This window comes from Somniosus microcephalus, chromosome 2 (genome assembly GCF_052327205.1).
Source record: "Somniosus microcephalus isolate GS21.2 chromosome 2, FLI_Smic_1.0, whole genome shotgun sequence".
Lineage (NCBI taxonomy): Eukaryota > Metazoa > Chordata > Chondrichthyes > Squaliformes > Somniosidae > Somniosus > Somniosus microcephalus.
This window is the reverse complement of record NC_140988.1, coordinates 11,972,997-11,994,048: the sequence shown is the minus strand read 5'-3', so window position 1 is coordinate 11,994,048 and position 21,052 is coordinate 11,972,997. Positions and strand designations below refer to the sequence as shown.

The 21,052-nt window shown below is 45.2% G+C and overlaps 1 protein-coding gene across 1 annotated transcript in view; it reads left to right on the top strand.

Moving 5' to 3' along the window:
* LOC147122548 (glutamate receptor ionotropic, delta-2-like) overlaps positions 1-21,052 on the top strand; it is a 1,303,876-nt gene that overhangs the window by 1,237,930 nt on the left and 44,894 nt on the right. Inside the window, 2 exon segments of the mRNA XM_086006579.1 lie at positions 18,519-18,759; positions 20,524-20,565. Of these exon segments, the coding sequence (XP_085862705.1) occupies positions 18,519-18,759; positions 20,524-20,565 (283 nt within the window).

Below are 21,052 nucleotides of genomic sequence, written 5' to 3'. Positions count from 1 at the left end.
GTAATAATGATGCTCATCACTGCTTCAAGCATTCTGGTTTCACAGAGAGCATTTGGAGGTCACTTTTCATCACGTCCATAGGTTGTCATGATAAACATATAACAATACTGGCATTCTAAATGCTTTAATAGGCAAACAAGACAGTTGAAAGCTACAGGTCTCAGTCAACCAGATTATTATTCATAAAACATAGAAGGTGTTGACAGATTGTGCAAATGAATCTCCCAGTCTGGGCATCATGTCAGCGGAATGAATTGCTTACTGTCCGTGCCCACAATATTTCAAATAGCTGTTTTATTAACTGTGCCATAAGCTTGATCCATTTGCGGTGTTTTGAATTTTGCTGTCGCCTTACTGATTTCGGCACAAGCAATTGTTTATGACTATCAGCAACAGATCTCACATCCACCAAGAAATAAATGAAGGACATTTTTTAAATTCATTCGCAGGATGTGGGCGGTGCTGGCCAGGCCAGCATTTATTGCCCGTGAGAAGGTGGTGGTGAGCCGCCTTCTTGAACCGCTGCTGTCCGTGTGGCGAAGGTATAGTTTCTCATCGCGGTTTGTTACAACTGAGTACAACATTTCAGAGGACAGTTGTGCTGTGGGTCTGGAGTCACATGTAGGCCAGACCGGGTAAGGATGGCAGATTTCCTTCCCTAAAGAACATTAGTGAACCAGACGGGTTTTTATGACAATCTGGTAGTTTCGTGGTCACCATTACTGACACTAGTTTTTTATTCCAGATTTATCTAATTAACTGAATTTAAATTCCCCAGCTGCCGTGGTGGGATTTGAACTCATGTCTCTGGATCGTTAGTCCAGGCCTCTAGGATTACTAGCCCAGTAACTATGCCACTGTACCTTACATTTAGAATATTATATATTGCATTTATATAGCGCCTTTCATAGCCACAGGATGTCTCAAAGTGCTTTAGAGCCAGTGAGGTACTTTTGAAGTGTACTCACTGCTGTAATTTAGGGACTCAATGTCATTCCTCTGCCTTTTAAACTTTCCTTTCTCGAACATTTATCTACTTCTCTAACATAGATGCTGCTTCCATTACTGTTTCCGATCGGACATTCCAAGTCCTAACAACCCTCTGTGCTAAAAAAAATAATTCTCCTAATCATTTGCTTTGTTCTTTGAGTGATGATTTTAAACCGGCCAGTGGAAATAGTTACTTTTTTTCTATTTACCAAAACCTTTCATAATTTCGAACACCTCTATCAGATCTTGACTTAACCTTCCCTGTTCCAACAAAAAAAGCCCCAGTTTCTCTCGTCATTCCTCATAACTAAAGCCCCTCATCCCTGGTGCATCTTGTCTACCCTCTCCATAGCCTTGACATCCTTCTTATCGTAAGGTAGTGAAAGCTGAGCACAATGACGGCCATTTCAATCGAACCCACCCGGCAGGAAACTGACAGGGTTGGATCGGTCTGACATCCCGGCCAACTGAGGTCCATGGAAACTAAAACAGACGGAGTGTAAAATGGACGGCTGATTTATTCCTGTCAGTTTCCCGCTGGAGGGGTTAGGTTAAAATTATCTCCAATATTCTAACTGCAGCTTAACCAATGATTTTAATAGGTTTGGCAGCAGTGTTCCCTGTCAGCCGTGACTCAGTGGGCAGCACCCTCGCCTCTGAGTCAGAAGGTTGTGGGTTCAAGTCCCACTCCAGTGACTTGAGCTCATAAAGCTAGGCTGACTCTCCCAGTGCAGTGCTGAGGGAGTGCTGCACTGTCGGAGGCTGAGACATTAAACCGAGGCCCCGTCTGCTCTTTCAGGTGGACGTAAAAGATCCCATGGCACTATTTTGAAGAAGAGCAGGGGAGCTCTCCCCAGTGCCCTGGCCAATATTTATCCCTCAATCAACATCACTAAAACAGATTATCTGGTCGTTATCACATTGCTGTTTGGGGGAGCTTGCTGTGCGCAAACTGGCGGCTGCGTTTCCTACATTACAACAGTGACTACACTTCAAAAATACTTCATTGGCTGCAAAGCGCTTTGGGACATCCGGTGATCATTAAAGGTGCTATAGAAATGCAAGTCTTTCTTTCTTTTAAGCTGCGCTTTGTTCTGCGCGGCCTGTTTCTTTTAGTGCGTGGTCCCTTTAAATTTCTGCGCATGCGCGGTATTTACAATGGTAAAGCCGGTAAGCAGCCTGCGCGGGACGTTTCCCATTACGGCCGCGCAGCTTAGAGGGAACATTGTTTGGCATTCCCTATTTGCTTTTGTACTCTGTGCCATTGTTTATAAAGCCTAGGATCCCGCATATATATATATAAGCTGGGGGTGCCGTTGTATATCAGAATGCCTACGTTTCTCTGCTGCACTACTCTATTTACGGTTTTGCCATTTGGTGTTAGTCCTCTACTTGTTCTTCCTCCCAAAATGTGTCCCCTCACATTTCTACACATTACATTTCATCCGACACCTATCTGCCCAATCTACTAACCTGTTTATTATTCTCCTGAGGTTGCTTACAGTCAGCTTTACAATTAAATCAGTCCCCTTGTTTTATGTCTGCAACTTTTGACATTGTGCCACTTATAACCAAGTGCAGGTCAAAACAAAAGAGAGAGAGAGAGAGAGAGAGAAGTGCAATTAATTGTCCCAACATTGACCCCTGGAAGGTGCCATTGTTTCTGTCCTTCCAACCTGAAGAACTTCATTTAACCATTACACTCCAATTCCTCATCTTAAAACCAAATCGCTATCCAGGTTGTCACATTCCCTTTAACACCATTTGCCTCAGCTTTACCAGTAAGTGCTTCATGCAGTACCTCATCCAATCGATCTATGCAACATCGACTGCATTGTCTTTATCAACTCACACTGATATTTACTCGACGAACTCTGTTAAATTTGTGAAATATGACTTGCCTCTTACAAGTTCATGCTGGTTGTCCTTAACCCATGTCTTCCTAAGTGAGTGTTAATTTTATCGTGTATTATGGTCTCTGGAAGCTTAACCGTTACTAATGTTAGGCTGACTGCTGAATGGTTACCTGGTTTATCCCTTTCACCTTCTTTGAACAGAGGTGTTGCCTTGGCAACCTTCCAGTCCTCTGGCACAACTTCCATATCCAACGATGTTTGAGAAATTGTGGTCACTACTTTGGTACGTGACCTTGAGAGCTCTTAATATAGATGGATGGAGGATTATTTCAAGTAATGGACATGTCATTTAAGATCTGTGACTCTACCTGAGGTCAATGCCACTTTGTAAAGTGGGCTATTAATTTCCTAGTGGCTCATTACTTGTTACAATGACCTAGAGGCATCAACATGGAAGTTTGGAGGATTACTTCACGTAAATAGCTTGATCTATGACTTTACATCTAAGGTTAGATCTGGACAATAAAAAAGCATGTTGTCACTTTTCCAATTGGGCATACGTCAAGATGACAATGTACTAAAACATCACCTCATAATCGACGCTGCATCATTTGCAGACATCAAGCCCCTGATATTCACTCGGGGCCATGAAGCGAGCGGGGGGGGGGGGGAAGCGGGGGAGGTTTTCTGGACAGGAATCCCGGACCTGCTGCTGAAATTGACCGCAGGACGTTCTTTTACATTTTTTCAGCCCGACAGCCAGCCTGATTGACAGGCTGCCTGCCTGTCGGACAGGAAAGCAGCCTGGGAGCGGAGGCCAGGCAGGTAGGAGATCGTGGAGGGCGGTGGTTGGAGGGGGGAAGTGGGAGAGTCTGAGATCGTGGGGAGGGGTCAGAGATTGGGATGGGAGAGTCAGAGATTGTGGGGAGGGGTTGATCGGGTGTGGGAGAGTCAGAGATTGTGGGGAGGTGTCAGAGATCGGGTGTGGGAGAGTCAGAGATTGTGGGGAGGTGTCAGAGATCGGGTGTGGGAGAGTCAGAGATTGTGGGGAGGAGTTGAGTACAGACTTAGCGAACATAGCCTAGCGATCGAAAAAGGCAGACACAGGCAGACCAGGCTGCCAAGAGAAGACAGGATATGCTCTCACTGCAGTCAGGGAGTAGTTGAGACAGAGATGCACTTCCTCACAGCCTGTGGAAAATATCAGGGCATCAGAGAGAATTTCTATCAAAAATTCTCACAAATATGCCCTGAATTCAGAAATCTGACTGACAACCAAAAACTCCCATTCCTACTGGGGGAGGAGAGAAGCTGTGTAACACTGGCGGCACACTATGTTACAGCTTGCCATGAACAGAGGGACAACCAGTAAACTAAGACAAGAGTATATATAAACAAGGCGAAAATATATTTATAAACTCAGGGATATACCTGTTTATACACTGTATGAATGGAACCGCGTTTATGTGTTCAACCATAAATGTATTTTGATGCTTTGGCAACATAAGATGTACCTTATCATGCCAATAAAGCGATTTGTATTGTATTGTATTGATCGGGTGTGGGAGAGTCAGAGATTGTGGGGAGGTGTCAGAGATCGGGTGTGGGAGAGTCAGAGATTGTGGGGAGGAGTCAGAGATCGAGGTGGGAGAGTCAGAGATCGTGGGGAGGAGTCAGAGATCGGGGTGGGAGAGTCGGAGATCGAGGGGGTGGGGGGGGTGTTGGCCAATCGCGGGGTCTGTAAAGTAGTTAGCTTGTTGAGCCCGGGGGAAGCACTCCTGCTCCTCCTGGCCCACAAGCAGTGCTGTAAATATAGAAACATAGAAGATAGGAGCAGGAGTAGGCCATTCGGCCCCTCGAGCCTGCTCCGCCATTTAATGAGATCATGGCTGATCACCCAAATTCAATACCCTGTCCCTGCTTTCTCCCCATATCCCTTGATCCCTTTAGCCTTAAGAAATATATCCAACTCCTTCTTGAATATATTTAATGAATTGGCCTCAACTGCCTTGTGTGGTAGAGAATTCCACAGGTTCACCACTCTGGGTGAAGAAATTCCTCCCCATCTCAGTCCTAAATGGCTTACCCCTTATCCTTAGACTGTGACCCCGGTTCTGGACTCCCCCGCCATCAGGAACATCCTTCCTGTATCTAGTCTGTCCAGTCCTGTTAGAATTTTATAAGTTTCGATGAGATCCCCTCTCATTCTTCTAAACTCCAGCGAGTATAAGCCTAATCGACCCAATCTCTCCCCATACGTCATTCCTGCAGTTAGCTCCTGGATCCAACCCTTCTCACCTCCTTCTCGCCGACCTCCTTGGCTTAAAAATTAAAGTCCTTTTGAAATGGAGACACACAGCCTTTCCACTCAAAGCTTTTAGTGACCCACCCACCTCCTGAGAGTGTATTGGTCACCCACCCCCCGACCCACCTCCAGTAAAATCGGAAGTAGACGAGTTGAGGTCAGGTTTGAGATGTTTTACATTTTTACCTCCCACTTGTCTCCAACTCGCCCGTCCTTAGGTGTTAAAATTCCATCTCCGCACCTCCCCCCCCCCCCAGACTCTCTGTTGTTATATACATTACAGTGTACAAAATACCTTTTATTTATTAATTCTCGGGATGTGAGCAAGGACAACATTTATTGCCCATCCCTAGTTGCCCTTGAGAAGGTGGTGGTGAGCCTTATTCTTAAACCACTGCAGTCCGTGTGGTGAAGATGCTCCCACAGTGCTGTTAGGGAGGGAGTTCCAAGATTTTGATCCAGCGACGAGGAAGGAACGGCCGATATGTGTCCAAGTTGGGATGGTGTGTGACTTGGAGGGGGATCTTGGAGGTGGTGGTGTTCCCATTGCGCCTGCTGCCCTTGTCCTTCTAGCTGATGGAGGTTGTGGATTTGGAAGGTGCTTCTGTTACAGTGAACTGGGGACAATCTCTCTTTGGGGTCCCCAATCCCCAGTTAGAATTGGGTACTGCATGACTGTACAACTGACTCAATGATATCCTATAATTGATGCAATTTCATGCCCTTTAAGATTGGCAGCTATCACCATCTCTCTTACTTTACCATCATCTCATCATTAGTAACAAAGTCCCAAGCAACCAAAGAAATACCTGCCTCAGTATCCACTCAATAATGGTTATGCATTTATCGACTTGAGCAATTAGTAAGGCAGCAGTTGCTGAAACACTAATGGCCTCTTTGGCCAAAGAGCTAGCATCTGTCTTCCAGCCAACAAAGCTAACCTCTGCATGTATTTCTGCTGAAGGCATTTGGGATTTTAGGTCCAGTGTTCAAAACACAAGTCTCTCACCTCACATTATGTGCCATATTGCCCTGCTTTCTGCTAAATTCCCTCTCCCTTTTAGGTGCTCTACCAGCAAACCTACATTGTAAGTTCTTCTTCCTGTTTAATCAACTGCTCCAATTATCACTCAAGGATATCGCATGGCGTACCAACATCGATTGGTATACCAACAAAAGAGAGCGATTTTCTGCAAGCTTGTTAAACTGCTCTCGTAAAGTCAATGGTTTTTGCAGTGAGTCTTCCCACAAGCAAATTATCTTTCAAGTATGAAGGATGCAATGTTGTATCCCAACTAAATCCATCAATTCTGGGAATAACCCTACTTAGAAGGCATTTTAGGTCATAAGTGACACATCAATATTCCCATTAGTTTTTAACTGCCTTTCTTGAAATTGTGCCAACCAGATGTGATAAGCCTCACTGCTGAAGTGAAAGGAAAGCTCAATGATGCTTTCTTCAACTGTGCTCGGTCTTTTCCATATTATTTCTGATGGTCTAATGAGGGTATACTGGCTTTAATGGTAACTAGTGCCTCCATTTTCCTTGATTTCTTTTTTCTTTTTTTATTATTTGTTCTTGGGATGTGGGTGTCACTGGCAAGGCCAGCATTTATTGCCCATCCCTAATTGCCCTTGAGAAGGTGGTGGTGAGCCGTCTTCTTGAATCTCTGCTGTCCGTGTGGTGAAGGTACTCCCACGGCGCGGTTAGGGAGGGAGTTCCAGGATTTTGACCCAGCGACGATAAAAGAACGGCAAAATATTTCCAAGTCAGGATGGTGTGTGACTTGGAGAGGAACTTGGAGGTGGTGGTGTTCCCATGCGCCTGCTGCCTTTGTCCTTCTAGGTGGTAGAGGTCACGGGTTTGGGAGGTGATGTCGAAGAAGCCTTAGCGAGTTGCTGCAGTGCATCACAGTACAGGTGGTGCAGGGAGTGAATGTTTATGGTGGTGGATGGAGTGCCAGTAAAGCGGGCTGCTTTGTCCTGGATGGTGTCAAGCTTCTTGAGTGTTGTTGGAGCTGCACTCGTTCAGGTAAGTGGAGAGTAATTCCATCACACTCCTGACTTGTGCCTTGTAGATGGTGGAAAGGCTTTGGGGAGTCAGGAGGTGAGACACTCCCTCCAGAATACCCAACCTCTGACCTGCTCTTGTAGCCACTAATGGCAAACACACAACCACTTTCCCTGGTGGAAGAATAGGAGAGACACTCAATATCTAGGAGTCTAGAACACACCCATTTGATGGTCTCCTGGAGTGGGTGACTGACCTCTGGCAATCTAATGGTGGAGAGTGTGTTTTGGTTCATTATTGATGTTAATGGGGCCAATGGGTTTGAAGGCACATCATCTGATCATTAGGGATGCTTTCTGAAGCAGTAAAATGGGACATATTCCCTGTTGGTCTGGAGAGGCAGGATATCTGCATTTACAGGTGCAAGGACTTTTAAAAAATGCTCCATTGCTATTCTTTGCTAGTAGTAATATGTTATGTTATAATATGATTATGATCTATCCTGGTCATTTATCAGGATTTCTATTACACTTTCACATCATGCCATATATACTTTCATGGATTAGAAAAATATCTGTGTTGGTTAGGTCATGGTAACAAAGTCGTGCGTCATTTAATAACTTAAACAACTTGATTCACTTTACTTTATCTATGCTTATTTAAGCTTTGATTATTGACCATGGCTGTGCGTATATAGTTAATAATCAACAGAAATACTTTATTACCTCCCACTCTCCACCCTCCATAAACTTGAGGTCATCCAAATCTCGGCTGCCCCGTGTTCCAACTCGCACCAAGTCCCGTTCACTCATCACCCCTGTACTCGCTGACCTACATTGGCTCTCGGTCCAGCAACACCTCGATTTTAAAATTCTCATCCTTGTTTTCAAATACTTCCATGGCCTCCCTATCTCTGGTAATCTGCTCCCGCCCTACAATCCTCCGAGATATCTGCGCGCCTCCAATCATGGCCTCTTGCCCATCCCCAATTTTAATCGCTCCACCATTGGCGGCCGTGCCTTCAGCTGCCGAGGCCCTGGAATTCCCTGCCTAACCCTCTCCATCTCTCTACCTCTCTTTCCTCCTTTAAGACGCTTCTTAAAACCTACCTCTTTGACCAAGTCTGCCCTAATATCTCCTTATGTGGCTCAGCGTCAAATTTTGTTTGATAATCGCTCCTGTGAAGTGCCTTGGGATACTTTACTATGTCAAAGGCGCTATATAAATGCAAGTTGCTATTGTTATTTCCAGATGAATAAAAATATAATCATCAATATAATTCAAATTTAAATCTGCCTGAAATTTCATAATGCTATTACTGGAATCATTTAAGAGCCCACTGGATACTACAATCAGGGGACATTAGGAGGGGTTTTGACAGAGTAAATCAGGATAAATTGTTTCCACCGGCAGGAGGGTCGGTAGCCAGAGGACAATGATTTTAGGTCATTGGCAAAAGAACCAGAGGGAAGATGAGGAGAATTTATTTTCTTTTACGCAGCGAGCTGTTATGATCTGGAACGCACTGCCTGAAGGGGGCGGTGGAAGCAGATTCAATAGCAACCTTGCCCTGACTCAGCGCCAGAGTACAAATATTTGAGAAAAACACAGAGTGTGGTCTGCATTTATGCATTTGACGCTTGTAGCTGAATCAGGAATTCTGTATTTGAGAGTGAATGGTAGGTAATATGGATTCAATGCCCAGTCACACATATTTACGCGGAATCCATTGTATTTGGCAAACTCTGCAAAAATGCTTGTTATTCAGAGATTGCACACAGAGACCTGTATGACATTGCATTTTTACAGTGCCTTCTACTTGAGAAAGTATGTCGTACATTATAGACCTCTTATCTTCATACTCAATTTGGCAGCCAATTTTACTGAATCTTCACTTGTCAAAGTGCTTGTCGTGCAGGCCAAAGCCTTGGCTGCCTGTGCGGGAAGGATTTGAGTTAGGGAAGAAAGATAAAATGGGGGCGATATATCATAAATATTAATGGTGATTGGATTGTACAACCCTGCTAATATTGTTGTTATTAAACACTGGCAAATACTAGTAGTTTTTCTCCCAACGCATTTTTTTTCCAGGCCTCAGTCAGATTATAAAAGTGTCTTTGATATAGACAGCACCACAGATGTGATAATCAAATATGTTTATGTTGGATTCTAATCAGAGAGAATTTGGCAGCACCCCATCCATTCTTGTAAATATTGAGAATCACCCTGCCGCGCGATACATAGAATTTACAGCACAGAAACAGGCCATTCGGCCCAACTGGTCCGTGCCGGTGTTTATGCTCCACACCAGCCTCCTTCCACCCTGCACCATCTCACCCTATCAGCATATCCTTCTATTCCTTTCTCCCTCATGTACTTATCTAGTTTCTCCTTAACTGCATCTCTGCTATTCATGTGGTAGCAAGTTCCAAATTCTAACCACTCTCTGGGTAAAGAAGTTTCTCCTGAATTCCTATTGAATTCATTTGTGACGAGCTTATATTTATGGCCCCTAGTTTTTGACTTCCCCACAAGTGGAAACATCTTCTTTATATCTACTCTATCAAAACCCTTCATAATTTTAAAGACCTCTATCAGGTCACCGCCAATGAAGTACTTTTGAAGTATAGTCACTGTTATAATGTAGGAAACGCGGCAGCCAATTTGCGCACAGCAAGCTCCCACAAACAGCAATGTGATAATGACCAGACAATCTGTTTTAGTGATGTTGGTTGAGGGATAAATATTGGCCCCAGGACACCGGGGATAAAGCTCCTGCTTTTCTTCCAAATGGTGCCATGGGATCCTTTACGTCCACCTGAGAGGGGAGACGGGGCCTCGGTTTAACATCTCATCGGAACGACGGCACCTCCGACAGTGCGGCGCTCCCTCAGCCTAGGTTTTGTGCTCAAGCCTCTGGAGTGGGATTTAGAACCCACAAGCTTTTGCCTCAGAGGCGAGGGTGCTACCAACTGCGCCACTGGCTGACACGGTATCATTCCAGCAGTTGTGCCGCAGTATAAAAGAGAAGCCAGCAATGGAACCAATTATACAGCAGAGCCACTCCCAATGGAGGAACCTTCGTAATATTAATGGGAGACAGTAACGGGACATTTGGATAAACATAATTTAATAGGACAAACTCAGCATGGTTTCATGAAGGGGAAGTCATGTTTAACAAATTTGCTTGAGTTTTTTGAGGAAGTAACATACAGGGTGGATAAAGGGGAACCAGTGGACGTAGTGTATTTAGACTTCCAAAAGGCATTTGACAAGGTGCCACACAAAAGATTATTGCTCAAGATAAAAAATCACGGGATTGGGGGTAATATTCTGGCGTGGGTGGAGGATTGGCTCTCTAACAGAAAGCAGAGAGTTGGGATAAATGGTTCGTTCTCAGATTGGCAACCAGTAACTAGTGGTGTTGCGCAGGGGTCAGTGCTGGGTCCCCAACTCTTTACAATCTATATTAACGATTTGGAGGAGGGGACCGAGTGTAACATATCAAAGTTTGCAGATGATACAAAGATGGGACGGAAAGTAGTGAGTGAGGAGGACATAAAAAACCTGCAAAGGGACATAGACAGGCTAAGTAAGTGGGCAGAGATTTGGCAGATGGAATACAATACTGGAAAGTGTGAGGTTATGCACTTTGGCAGGAAAAATCATAGAGCAAGTTATTATCTTAATGGCAAGAAACTGGAAAGTACTGTAGTACAAAGGGATCTGGGGGTCCTGGTGCACGAAACTCAAAAAGTTAGTATGCAGGTGCAGCAAGTGATTAAGAAGGCCAATGGAATGTTGGCTTTTATTGCTAGGGGGTTGGAATATAAAAACAGGGAGGTATTGCTGCAGTTGTACAAGGTATTGGTGAGACCGCACCTGGAATACTGCATACAGTTTTGGTGTCCATACTTAAGAAAAGACATACTTGCTCTCGAGTCAGTACAAAGAAGGTTCACTCGGTTAATCCCGGGGATGAGGGGGTGGTCATATGAGGAAAGGTTGAGTAGGTTGGGACTCTACTCATTGGAGTTCAGAAGAATGAGAGGCAATCTTATTGAAACATATAAGATTGTGAAGGGGCTTGATCGGGTGGATGCGGTGAGGATGTTCCCAATGATGGGTGAAACTAGAACTAGGGGGCATAATCTTAAAATAAGGGGCTGCTCATTCAAAACTGAGATGAGGAGAAACTTCTTCACTCAGAGGGTGGTAGGTTTGTGGAATTTGCTGCCCCAGAAAGCTGTGGAAGCTACATCATTAAATAAATTTAAAACAGAAATAGATAGTTTCCTAGAAGTAAAGGGAATTAAGGGTTACGGGGAGCGGGCAGGAAATTGGACATGAGTCTAGGTTCGGAATGGTCATGGCCCTGTGGGTAGTGGAGCGGGCCCAGGGGCCGTGTAGCCTTGTTCTGCTCCTACTGTGTTCTAATTCTGTGTTAGATTTCAGGAGATGGTTTTATTCCTGTTCCTGGCTGGGGTGGAGATCGCCTTTACAGAAGGTAAGTACTGTAGAAAATATAGGGACAGCGTGATCTCCTGGAAGAATTTCGATCGCCTAGATGGGTCGGAGAGGAATTTCCCAGATTTTTTTCTCCCAAATTGGCCATTGGGTCTTTATCTGGTTTTTCGCCTCTCCCGGGAAATCACATGGGTTCGGGTGGATGCAGAGTGATAGAAGATTTGAGGTTAGGATCAGATCAGCCATGATCTTATTGAATGGTGGAGCAGGCTCGAGGGGCCGATTGGCCTACTCCTGCTCCTATTTCTTATGTTCTTATGTTCTTATGAATGAAGGAAACTTCAGTGCCAGTCCTCAGTTAACCATCGCCTTCGAGCAGTACCTTCTGGGGATACATTTAGCTCTGCTTTGAAGAAGTATTGTTGCCATGGTGAAGTATTTTGCCAGACCTTTATCTCGTGTTCCTGTGCAAAGGAACATGGGGCAGAGTCAATGATGGAATAATTTTATTACATCACCAATCACACCTGTCACCACTTTATTAACAGAGAGTTTTTACATTTATATTACTGATCTTCACTGTGTATAGAGTACAGTGAGGTGATCTAATAGAGGTGTTTAAGACGAGTTGATAGGTAGATAGAGAGAAACTATTTCCTCTGATGGGGGAGACCATAATAAGGGGGTTTATCCTTAAATTTAGAGCCAGGCCGTTCAGGGGTGATGTCAGGAAGCACTTCTTCACACAAAGGGTAGTGGAAATCTGGAACTCTCTCCCCCAAAAAGCTGTTGAGGCTGGGGGTCAATTGAAAATTTCAAAACTGAGATTGATAGATTTTTAGGCAAAGGTATTAAGGGTTATGGAACCAAGGCGGGTAGATGGAGTTAAGATACAGATCAGCCATGATGATCTAATTGAATGGCGGAACAGGCTAAAGGGGCTGAATGGCCTACTCCTGCTCCTGAGTTCCTATGTCTGTGAACCAAAGGATGTGTCATAAAGCGAATGGGGGGACGGGGGGGGAGGGGTTTGAGGAATTTTTCAGTTATGGCCAATGACATGAATCTTGTCATTCATGTGGAAATGACTTATGAAATAATACTGGGCGGCCTGCTGGTGGCGCTGTCCAGGGAGAGTATAAATACTCGGGCGCGGGCCCAGCTTGCTCAGGACATTCTTTTACAGGAACAAGTGAAGGACACAACTAGACCTCCATGTTGTAAAACAGTTGATTAAAGCTTTGTTTAACGCTTAGACCAAGTGCCTAGTAGTTTTCTTACGTCCGCCATATTATTCTCTGTGTCTTATTCGTAAGAGAAAAGCTAGACACTAGAGGAGGTCACACTCAACGGGTCAGCCCGTGGAGAGCTAAAGTTTTGCATGTGGACCCTTGCGAGGGTCGCCAGCTCTGGTTGGACATATTCCTGGAGGTTTTATCACATGACCTCCTGCCTCCAACCCGTCCAGTCAAACGACCTTTCCCCCGCCCCCACCCCACCCCCCACATCTCCAATATTTTGATAGCTAATAAACAAAGGTCCAAAGAGCATAAAAAACACCATAATGCCTCTATGATTAGTCTCCTGGGTTTTGCTCACAGCAGCGTCCAATGACAGCAACAACTTGTATTTATATAGCGCCTTTAATGTAGTAAAACGTCCCAAGGTGCTGCACAGGAGTATTTTAAGACAAAAAATTTGACACCGAGCCACATAGGAATAAATTAGGGCAGGTGACCAAAAGCTTGGTCAAAGAGGTAGGTTTTAAGGAGCGTCTTAAAGGAGGAAAGAGAGGTAGAGAGGCGGAGAGATTTAGGCAGGAAATTCCAGAGCTTAGGACCTCGGCAACAGAAGACACAGCCACCAATGGGTGAGCGATTTATAATTAGGGATGCTCAAGAGGGCAGAATTAGAGGAACGCAGATATCTTTGGGGGGGGGGGGGTGGTTGTGGTCCAGCAGATTAATGTTTAATTCCTGGAGACTCCAGGGCAATCCTGAAGGGTTGGCAACCCTATAGTTAGAATTTCAGCAAATGAGAGTTATTCTGTGCTGATTTTTGGACTGGAACAGATCGCACAATTCTAGGGAGCTAGAAAGACGATCAGAGGCACAATTACACTGGTATCTGGCAGGAAGCAACACGCTGCCTTTCATGATGTTCTGCTTTGATTTGACATTATTCATTTATAAATGCTCGTGTTACGCAGTTACCTATTCTAATGCGGAAACAGCTTGATCTGTTTTTTATGGATAGCAAGGTAGGCATCTGCATAATTGCTGCTTCACTTTAAAAAAAAACTGAAATGGGGCATATAATATAATTATACACATTAATCACCAAGGGTTTATAGCTGAATTACAAAAAAATTGTGACTTTTTAAAACAAGAGTCACAGAATTGACAAGCATTTCTAATTGTTCTGCACATGAAATTTCACGGCTTTTGTTGCATATTGTGGGCAATGTGCATTTTTTGTTTTGTTTCATGCTTGTTTTCTGAAGAAATTAAGGAACTGGTTGGCAGACGGCCAAACCAATTACCCTCCCTGTGTTGGTGGCAAGAGTTTAATCAGGAAATTAAAATCTTGCCCATTTGATAAACCAACTTTTGATTATTTTTATTCTTAGACCATACTGCTGGCATAGATGCAAGGTTAACGCTGCGTTTTCAGAGCTAACACGAAAGAAAGGAAGACTTGCATTTGTATCGCGCCTTTCACGATCACCGGACTCCCAAAGCGCTTTACAGCCAATGAAGTACTTTTTGAAGTGTAGTCACTGTTATGTGGGAAATGCGGCAGCCAATTTCCACACAGCAAGCTCCCACAAACAGCAATGTGACAATGATCAGCTAATCTGTTTTAGTGATGTTGATTGAGGGATAAATATTGGCCAGGACACCGGGATTAACTCCCCTTCGAAATAATGCCATGGGATCTTTTACGTTCACCTGAGAGAGCAGACGGGGGCCTCGGTTTAACGTCTCATCTGACAGTCGGCACCTCCGACAGTGCAGCACTCCCTCGGTGCTGCACTGGAGTGCCAGCTAGATTTTTGTGCTCAAGTCTCTGGAGTGGGGCTTGAACCCACAACCTTCTGCCTCAGAGGCGAGGGTGCTACCCACTGAGCCACAGCTGACACTAATTGACGGGGAATGGTCTTACTAGACATGCCGGGGGCCATATTGTCGTTTGGTTACCGCTGACAACCTGCATTCTCTCTGCCGCCTCATTACGTGCCCCCTCCCACCACCACCACCACCCACCCCCTGCACCCTGTCTTATGGACTAGCTTGCACTGCACGGCACTGCACTCCCTCAGCACTGCACTGGAGTGCCAGCCTAGATTTTTGTGCTCAAGTCTCTGGAGTGGGACTTGAACCCACAACCTTCTGAGTGCTACCCACTGAGCCACGGCTGACACGGGTGACTAGCAGTAAATGGAGGAGAACATTGAAAAAGACCTGAGGTTTTCGCTGTGTGGTTGGTGGGTATAGGAAGATCAACTCACCGACTTTAATACTTGCTTCTTTGCCTCTCCTCAATGTAGTTTCTAACACAACGCACCCACACAACATGAGGGAAGACTGCACGGGGTTTCATTCCGTTTTGTAGCTCAACGCATTTTATGCAGCGGACAGCAAGATACTGCAGACGCGGGAAATCTGAAACATTTTGCATTGTGAAAATTCCTTTGCATGCATTAGGTGTCAGTGGGTAGCACTCGCGCCTCTGAGTCAGAAGGTTGTGGGTTCAAAGTCCCACTCCCGAGACTGGAGCACAAAAATCTAGGCCGACACTCTCAGCGCAGTACTAAGAGAACGCTGCACTGTCGGAGTTGCCGTCTTTCAGATAGAGACGTTAAACCGAGGCCCCGTCTGCCCTCTCGGGTGGATGTAAAAGATCCCATGACACTATTTTGAAGAAGAGCAGGGGAGTTATCCCTGGTATCCTGGCCAATACTTAACCCTCAATCAACATCACTAAAATAGTTTATCGGGTCATTATCACATCGCTGATTGTGGGAGCTTGCTGTGCGCAAATTAACCTACATTTCCATGTATTACAACAGCGACTATGCTTCAAAAGTACTTCATTTGCTGTAAAGCACTTTGGGACAACCTGTGGTCGTGAAAGGCGCTGGATAGATGCAAGTTCTTTCTTCTGTTTTGCCATACTCATTAACACATTTAACGGTGTCAATGGGTCTGTTAAAATAGCGCACAAAGGAATTTCACTCAAATGTGTTAAGCGGTGCACTGCCAGAGTACGTCCCAAAGCGTTACACTCTTAACAAATTCCGCACTGAGATAACTGTAAAAATACAACCTGTAACAGATCTCGGGTTCCCAACTCTGGTTGGACGTATTCCTGGAGGTGTCGTCACGTGACCTCCAACTGCCCCGCCCCCACACTCCCGCCATTGGTCGCCCTTCCTCACGGTGCCCCGCCTTCCCACACCAATCAGAAAGCGAACAGACTCTCTCATTACCTGATTGGATGATTCTTGACTGTCAGTCAAAGAGCATTTTTTACCCCATGCCTAGTATTTTTATAACTAGCGAACAAAAGTGCTCAAATAATTTTTTTTTTAAACATGATTTTTCTCCCGGGTTTTTGCTCGCGGCAATGTCCTGGAGATTAGTTTTTATTGCCATCCCTAATTGCCCTTCAGAAGGTGGTGGTGAGCTGCATTCTTGAACCGCTGCAGTCCGTGTGGTGAAGGCGCTCCTTTGTAACGGTTTGGTACAACTGAGTGGCTCGCTCGGCCATTTCAGAGGGCGGCTAAGAGTCAACCACATTGCTGTGGGTCTGGGGTCACATATAGGCCAGACCGGGTAAGGGCGGCAGATTTCCTTCCTGAGCGGTTAGGATCTGGAATGCACTGCCTGGTAGGGTGGTGGAGTCAGATTCAATCGTGGCTTTCAAAAGGGAATTGGATAAGTACCTGAAGGAAAAAAAATTGCAGGGCTACGGAGGAAGGGGCTAGCTGAAGTGCTCTTGCAGAGACCCAACACGGACTCGACAGGCCAAATGGCCTCCTACCGTGGGCCATTCCAATCCAGTAATTCCATGGTCACCATTGCTGATACTAGCTTTTTAATTCCAGATTTATTTAATTAACTGAATTTTAATTCCACAGCTGCTGTGGTGGAACGCAGATCATTAGTCCAGGGTCTCCGGATTACTGGTCCAGCATCACGACCACTATGCTAACGTACCCTAACTGCTTGCAGGATCTCTACATTAGCCTGAAAAGCACAATATACAAGCCAAACAGCTTGCTACCATCAAGTGCCTTCACTATTTCTCTATGATGTCCCTCAAGTACGTCTCACAGCAACATGCAAGATCTCCATCTCGCCTGTGCTAAACTAGAAATGGACAGCACGCACATGCCCACAAGAACAGCACTCTGTCATTATTAATTTGCACTCCTCCTGGTTGCCATCTTCAAACTGCATGACGCACAGGAATTAATGGCATGAAGCCAGCTGGTGTAAGGAGTCATTTCACGTTCAATTCAGAATGCAAGATATTGACCAAACTCACTGTCTCCTGCCTATTACTTTCACCTTCCGTCTTCATTCTTACAGAGACTTGCATTTTATTCAGCTTTTTTTTTTAACTTCAGTACATTTATAGCCTTTCAGGAAATGTGTGTTTAGGTAATGCTTGTACACAAATTGCAGGTCACACAATTAACTGTACTTGGGGAGGGTCCCAGACTCAGCTGCCTGTGTAAAGCCTGCCCCCGTGTGAAAATTAGTGGAATTGCTGTTGGGGAATTTTGAGAGTCTCAGCTTCCGAGGCTTGTTCGATGGCTGGGTGAGTTGGCTGTAAAGCAATAACACTACAGAGCCAATTCTGCAACCCGCAAGCCTCACAAAATATTTAATATCATATATTACACACACACAGATATACACACACAGACACACACACAGACACACACACAGACACACACACAGACATGGACACACAGACATAGACACACACACAGACACACACACAGACACACACACAGACATACACACGCAGACATGGACACACAGACATAGACACACACACAGACACACACACAGACACACACACACAGACACACACACACAGACATACACACACGGACACACAGACATAGACACACACACAGGCACACACACACAGACACACACACACGGACACACAGACATAGACACACACACATAGACACACACACATACATATACACACAGACACACACACACAGACATACACACACGGACACACAGACATAGACACACACACAGACACACACACACAGACACACACACATACATATACACACATACATACAAATACATACACACATATACATACACACACATGTACATACACAGAAACACACATACACACATACATATACACAGACACACATGTACACATACATATACACACATGTATACACATATATACACACATGTATACACACATATATACACATACATACAAACAAATACATACACACATATATGCACGCACACACACATATATACACACAGACACACCCATACATATACGCACACATACAAACAAATACATACACACATACATACACAGAAACATGTACACACATACATATACACACAGACACAAACATACACACACACATACATATACACATATACATACAAACAAATACACACACACATGTACGTATACACAATCACACATATATCATACACATACATATAGGCACCCACAAGCATACGCACGCACACACTGCATTGCTGTGCGAACAGACTGTGCACGGATGACCTCATGATTCCTTGCACACTGTTTATGGGAATCTTAGGAATACCTCAGGCTCACAATGTTTACAATGTTCATCTTTCTTCTTTAACTCAAGGATCCTGGAGCTTCTGCAACACGGAGATCTTGACATTCTGAAGCACAAGTGGTGGCCAAAGACGGCCCAGTGTGACATCTACTCCTCATCCCGAGCACAGCAGAAGGGCAGCGCCCTCGACCTGGCCAGCTTTGCAGGCGTCTTCTGCATCCTGGCGGCCGGGATCATACTGGCCTGCCTCATAGCCATCGTGGAAAACTGGTGGAACAGACGGAAAGGATCCCGTGCCCCCTCGAAAGAGGTAAAATTCTGCACTCATCATCACGTAATGTCTCTGTGACGAGTGGCAGACTTGACGCCACTCCGCACCCGCGTGAAATATCCACTGCCAATCACCTGAGGACTTAGTATGTGCAGGTTCAAGATCACAGAGGTATATAGCTGCACGGCACTCAGGGTGCTGGCTGCCAAATAATAAAATCAGCAACAACAACAACAACTTGCATTTATACAGCGCCTTTAACGCAGTAAAAAGTCCCAAGGCGCTTCACGGGAGCGATTATCAAACAAAATTTTACACCGATAAGGAGATATTAGGACAGGTGACCAAAAGTTTGGTCAAAGAGGTAGGTTTTAAGGTGCGTCTTAGAGGAAGAGAGAGAGGCGGAGAGGTTTAGGGAGGGAATTCCAGAGCTTAGGGCCCAGGCAGCTGAAGGCACGGCCGCCAATGGTGGAGCAATGGAAATTGGGGATGCGCAAGAGGCCAGAATTGGAGGAGCGCAGAGATCTCGGAATGTTGTGGGGTTGGAGGAGGTTACAGAGATAGGGAGGGGCGAGGCCACGGAGGGATTTGAAGACCAGGATGAGAATTTTAAAATCGAGATCGAGGTAATATGAGTGGGGAGAAATCTCCAAATTATATTATCGTGACAAACTAAACTTGAAGATTTCACAGACATTACTCAAAAATGATATAATAAGTGTACAGTCGCGAGTGGATCTCCTGTGGTGCTGCACATGCGGAGTTGAGATCAAGTGCAGTGAAATGGGGAGAGAGGGTGGGGGATAATTAGACCAGGGTACACAGGCACAGTGCCCATTTTTAAGACATGTATTCTGTCCTTATTTTTATATAATACTTTTGAGTTTACATTATTAATTATAATTAATGATAATAAAACATTTGAGCCATTTGAGAAGCAGAGAAGTGGAGCTGGTTGGAGCATTTGGAGTTTCTCTGCAGAGGAGCTGGGGAATGCAAAACTAGGATGATTGCAGCGCCACCACTGGAGAGGAGGGTGTAATTACAGCGTGACAAGTTTACCTGAAGAGTTTCCATTATAAATGTTGACATAAGAACTTCTAAAATTCAAAATCATGAGGGGTCTGGACAGAGTAGAGAGAGAAACTGTTCCCATCAGCAGAAGCGTCGAGAACCAGAGGACACAGATTTAAGGCGACATGAGGAAAAACTTTTTTACGCAGCGAGTGGTTAGGATCTGGAATGCACTGCCTGAAAGGGTGGTGGAGGCAGATTCAATCGTGGTTTTTAAAGGGGAATTGGATAAGTACCTGAAGGAAAAAAAATTGCAGGGCTATGGGGAAAGGGCGGGGGGGGGTAGTGGGACTCGTTGAAGTGCTCTTGCAGAGAGCTGGCATGGGCTCGACGGGCCGAATGGCCTCCTTCTGTGCTGTAACCATTCTATGATTCTATGATAACGGAGGTTCCAGGATGCGCATTCAGATGTAAGTTGGCCGATATCCTGTGGCCTAGCTCACAGCGCCACCACTGGGGAGGAGGGTGTAATTACAGCGAGTCAGAGGCTGTGCTATTTTATATCCAGGGAGTGTTGTTGGTGGGCCATAACATGAGGGCCAAATGATTTACAGTGACAATAAGTCAAGTTCCATTTTTATGCCGTAATATTTTGGATTAGTGAGTGTTGGAAGGACTGAATTCCCTGAACTCTGTCCATTATTCTATGAAAATCATGAATGCGTAGTCTTTATTTTATATACATTGCTTTCTCTATGCATTTAATTGTTATCCTTTACCATTTTAAAGCTGGGGCTGCACAGCAGGATGGAGTGCAAGATGTACAACTTGGTAGGTATCTGGTATTTAGCAGCACTAGGGAGGGGGCGGGGGGTTGTGGTTTGGCTGCACTGAGGGGGCAGTCCTGTACTTTGGTAGCACTGGGTGAAGGTTCTTGGGGTTTGGTAGCTCTAAGGTGGGGAGGGCCCTGTGGCCTCGCACCTCTGTGGAAGGGGAACCTGAGGTTTGACAGAACTGTGGAGGAGCGAACTGAGGTTTGGCAGAACTCGGGGATGGAATATTGCGTTGGCTCACTAGCGGATGCCAAGGATCTGTCAGAACTAGGAGGAGGGGAGAGAAGGGGGTGAGGGGCCCACATCTGGCAAACACTGGTTTGTAGGGTTCTCTGCGAACACCAAATTCATTGTTTGTGATTGGATCCTGCATGCGTTTCTCTCTCTTTGAGGGTAATTTTAACCGTACTCGCTCAGCAGAAACATAGAAACATAGAAGATAGGAGCAGGAATAGGCCATTCAGCCCCTCGAGCCTGTTCCGCCA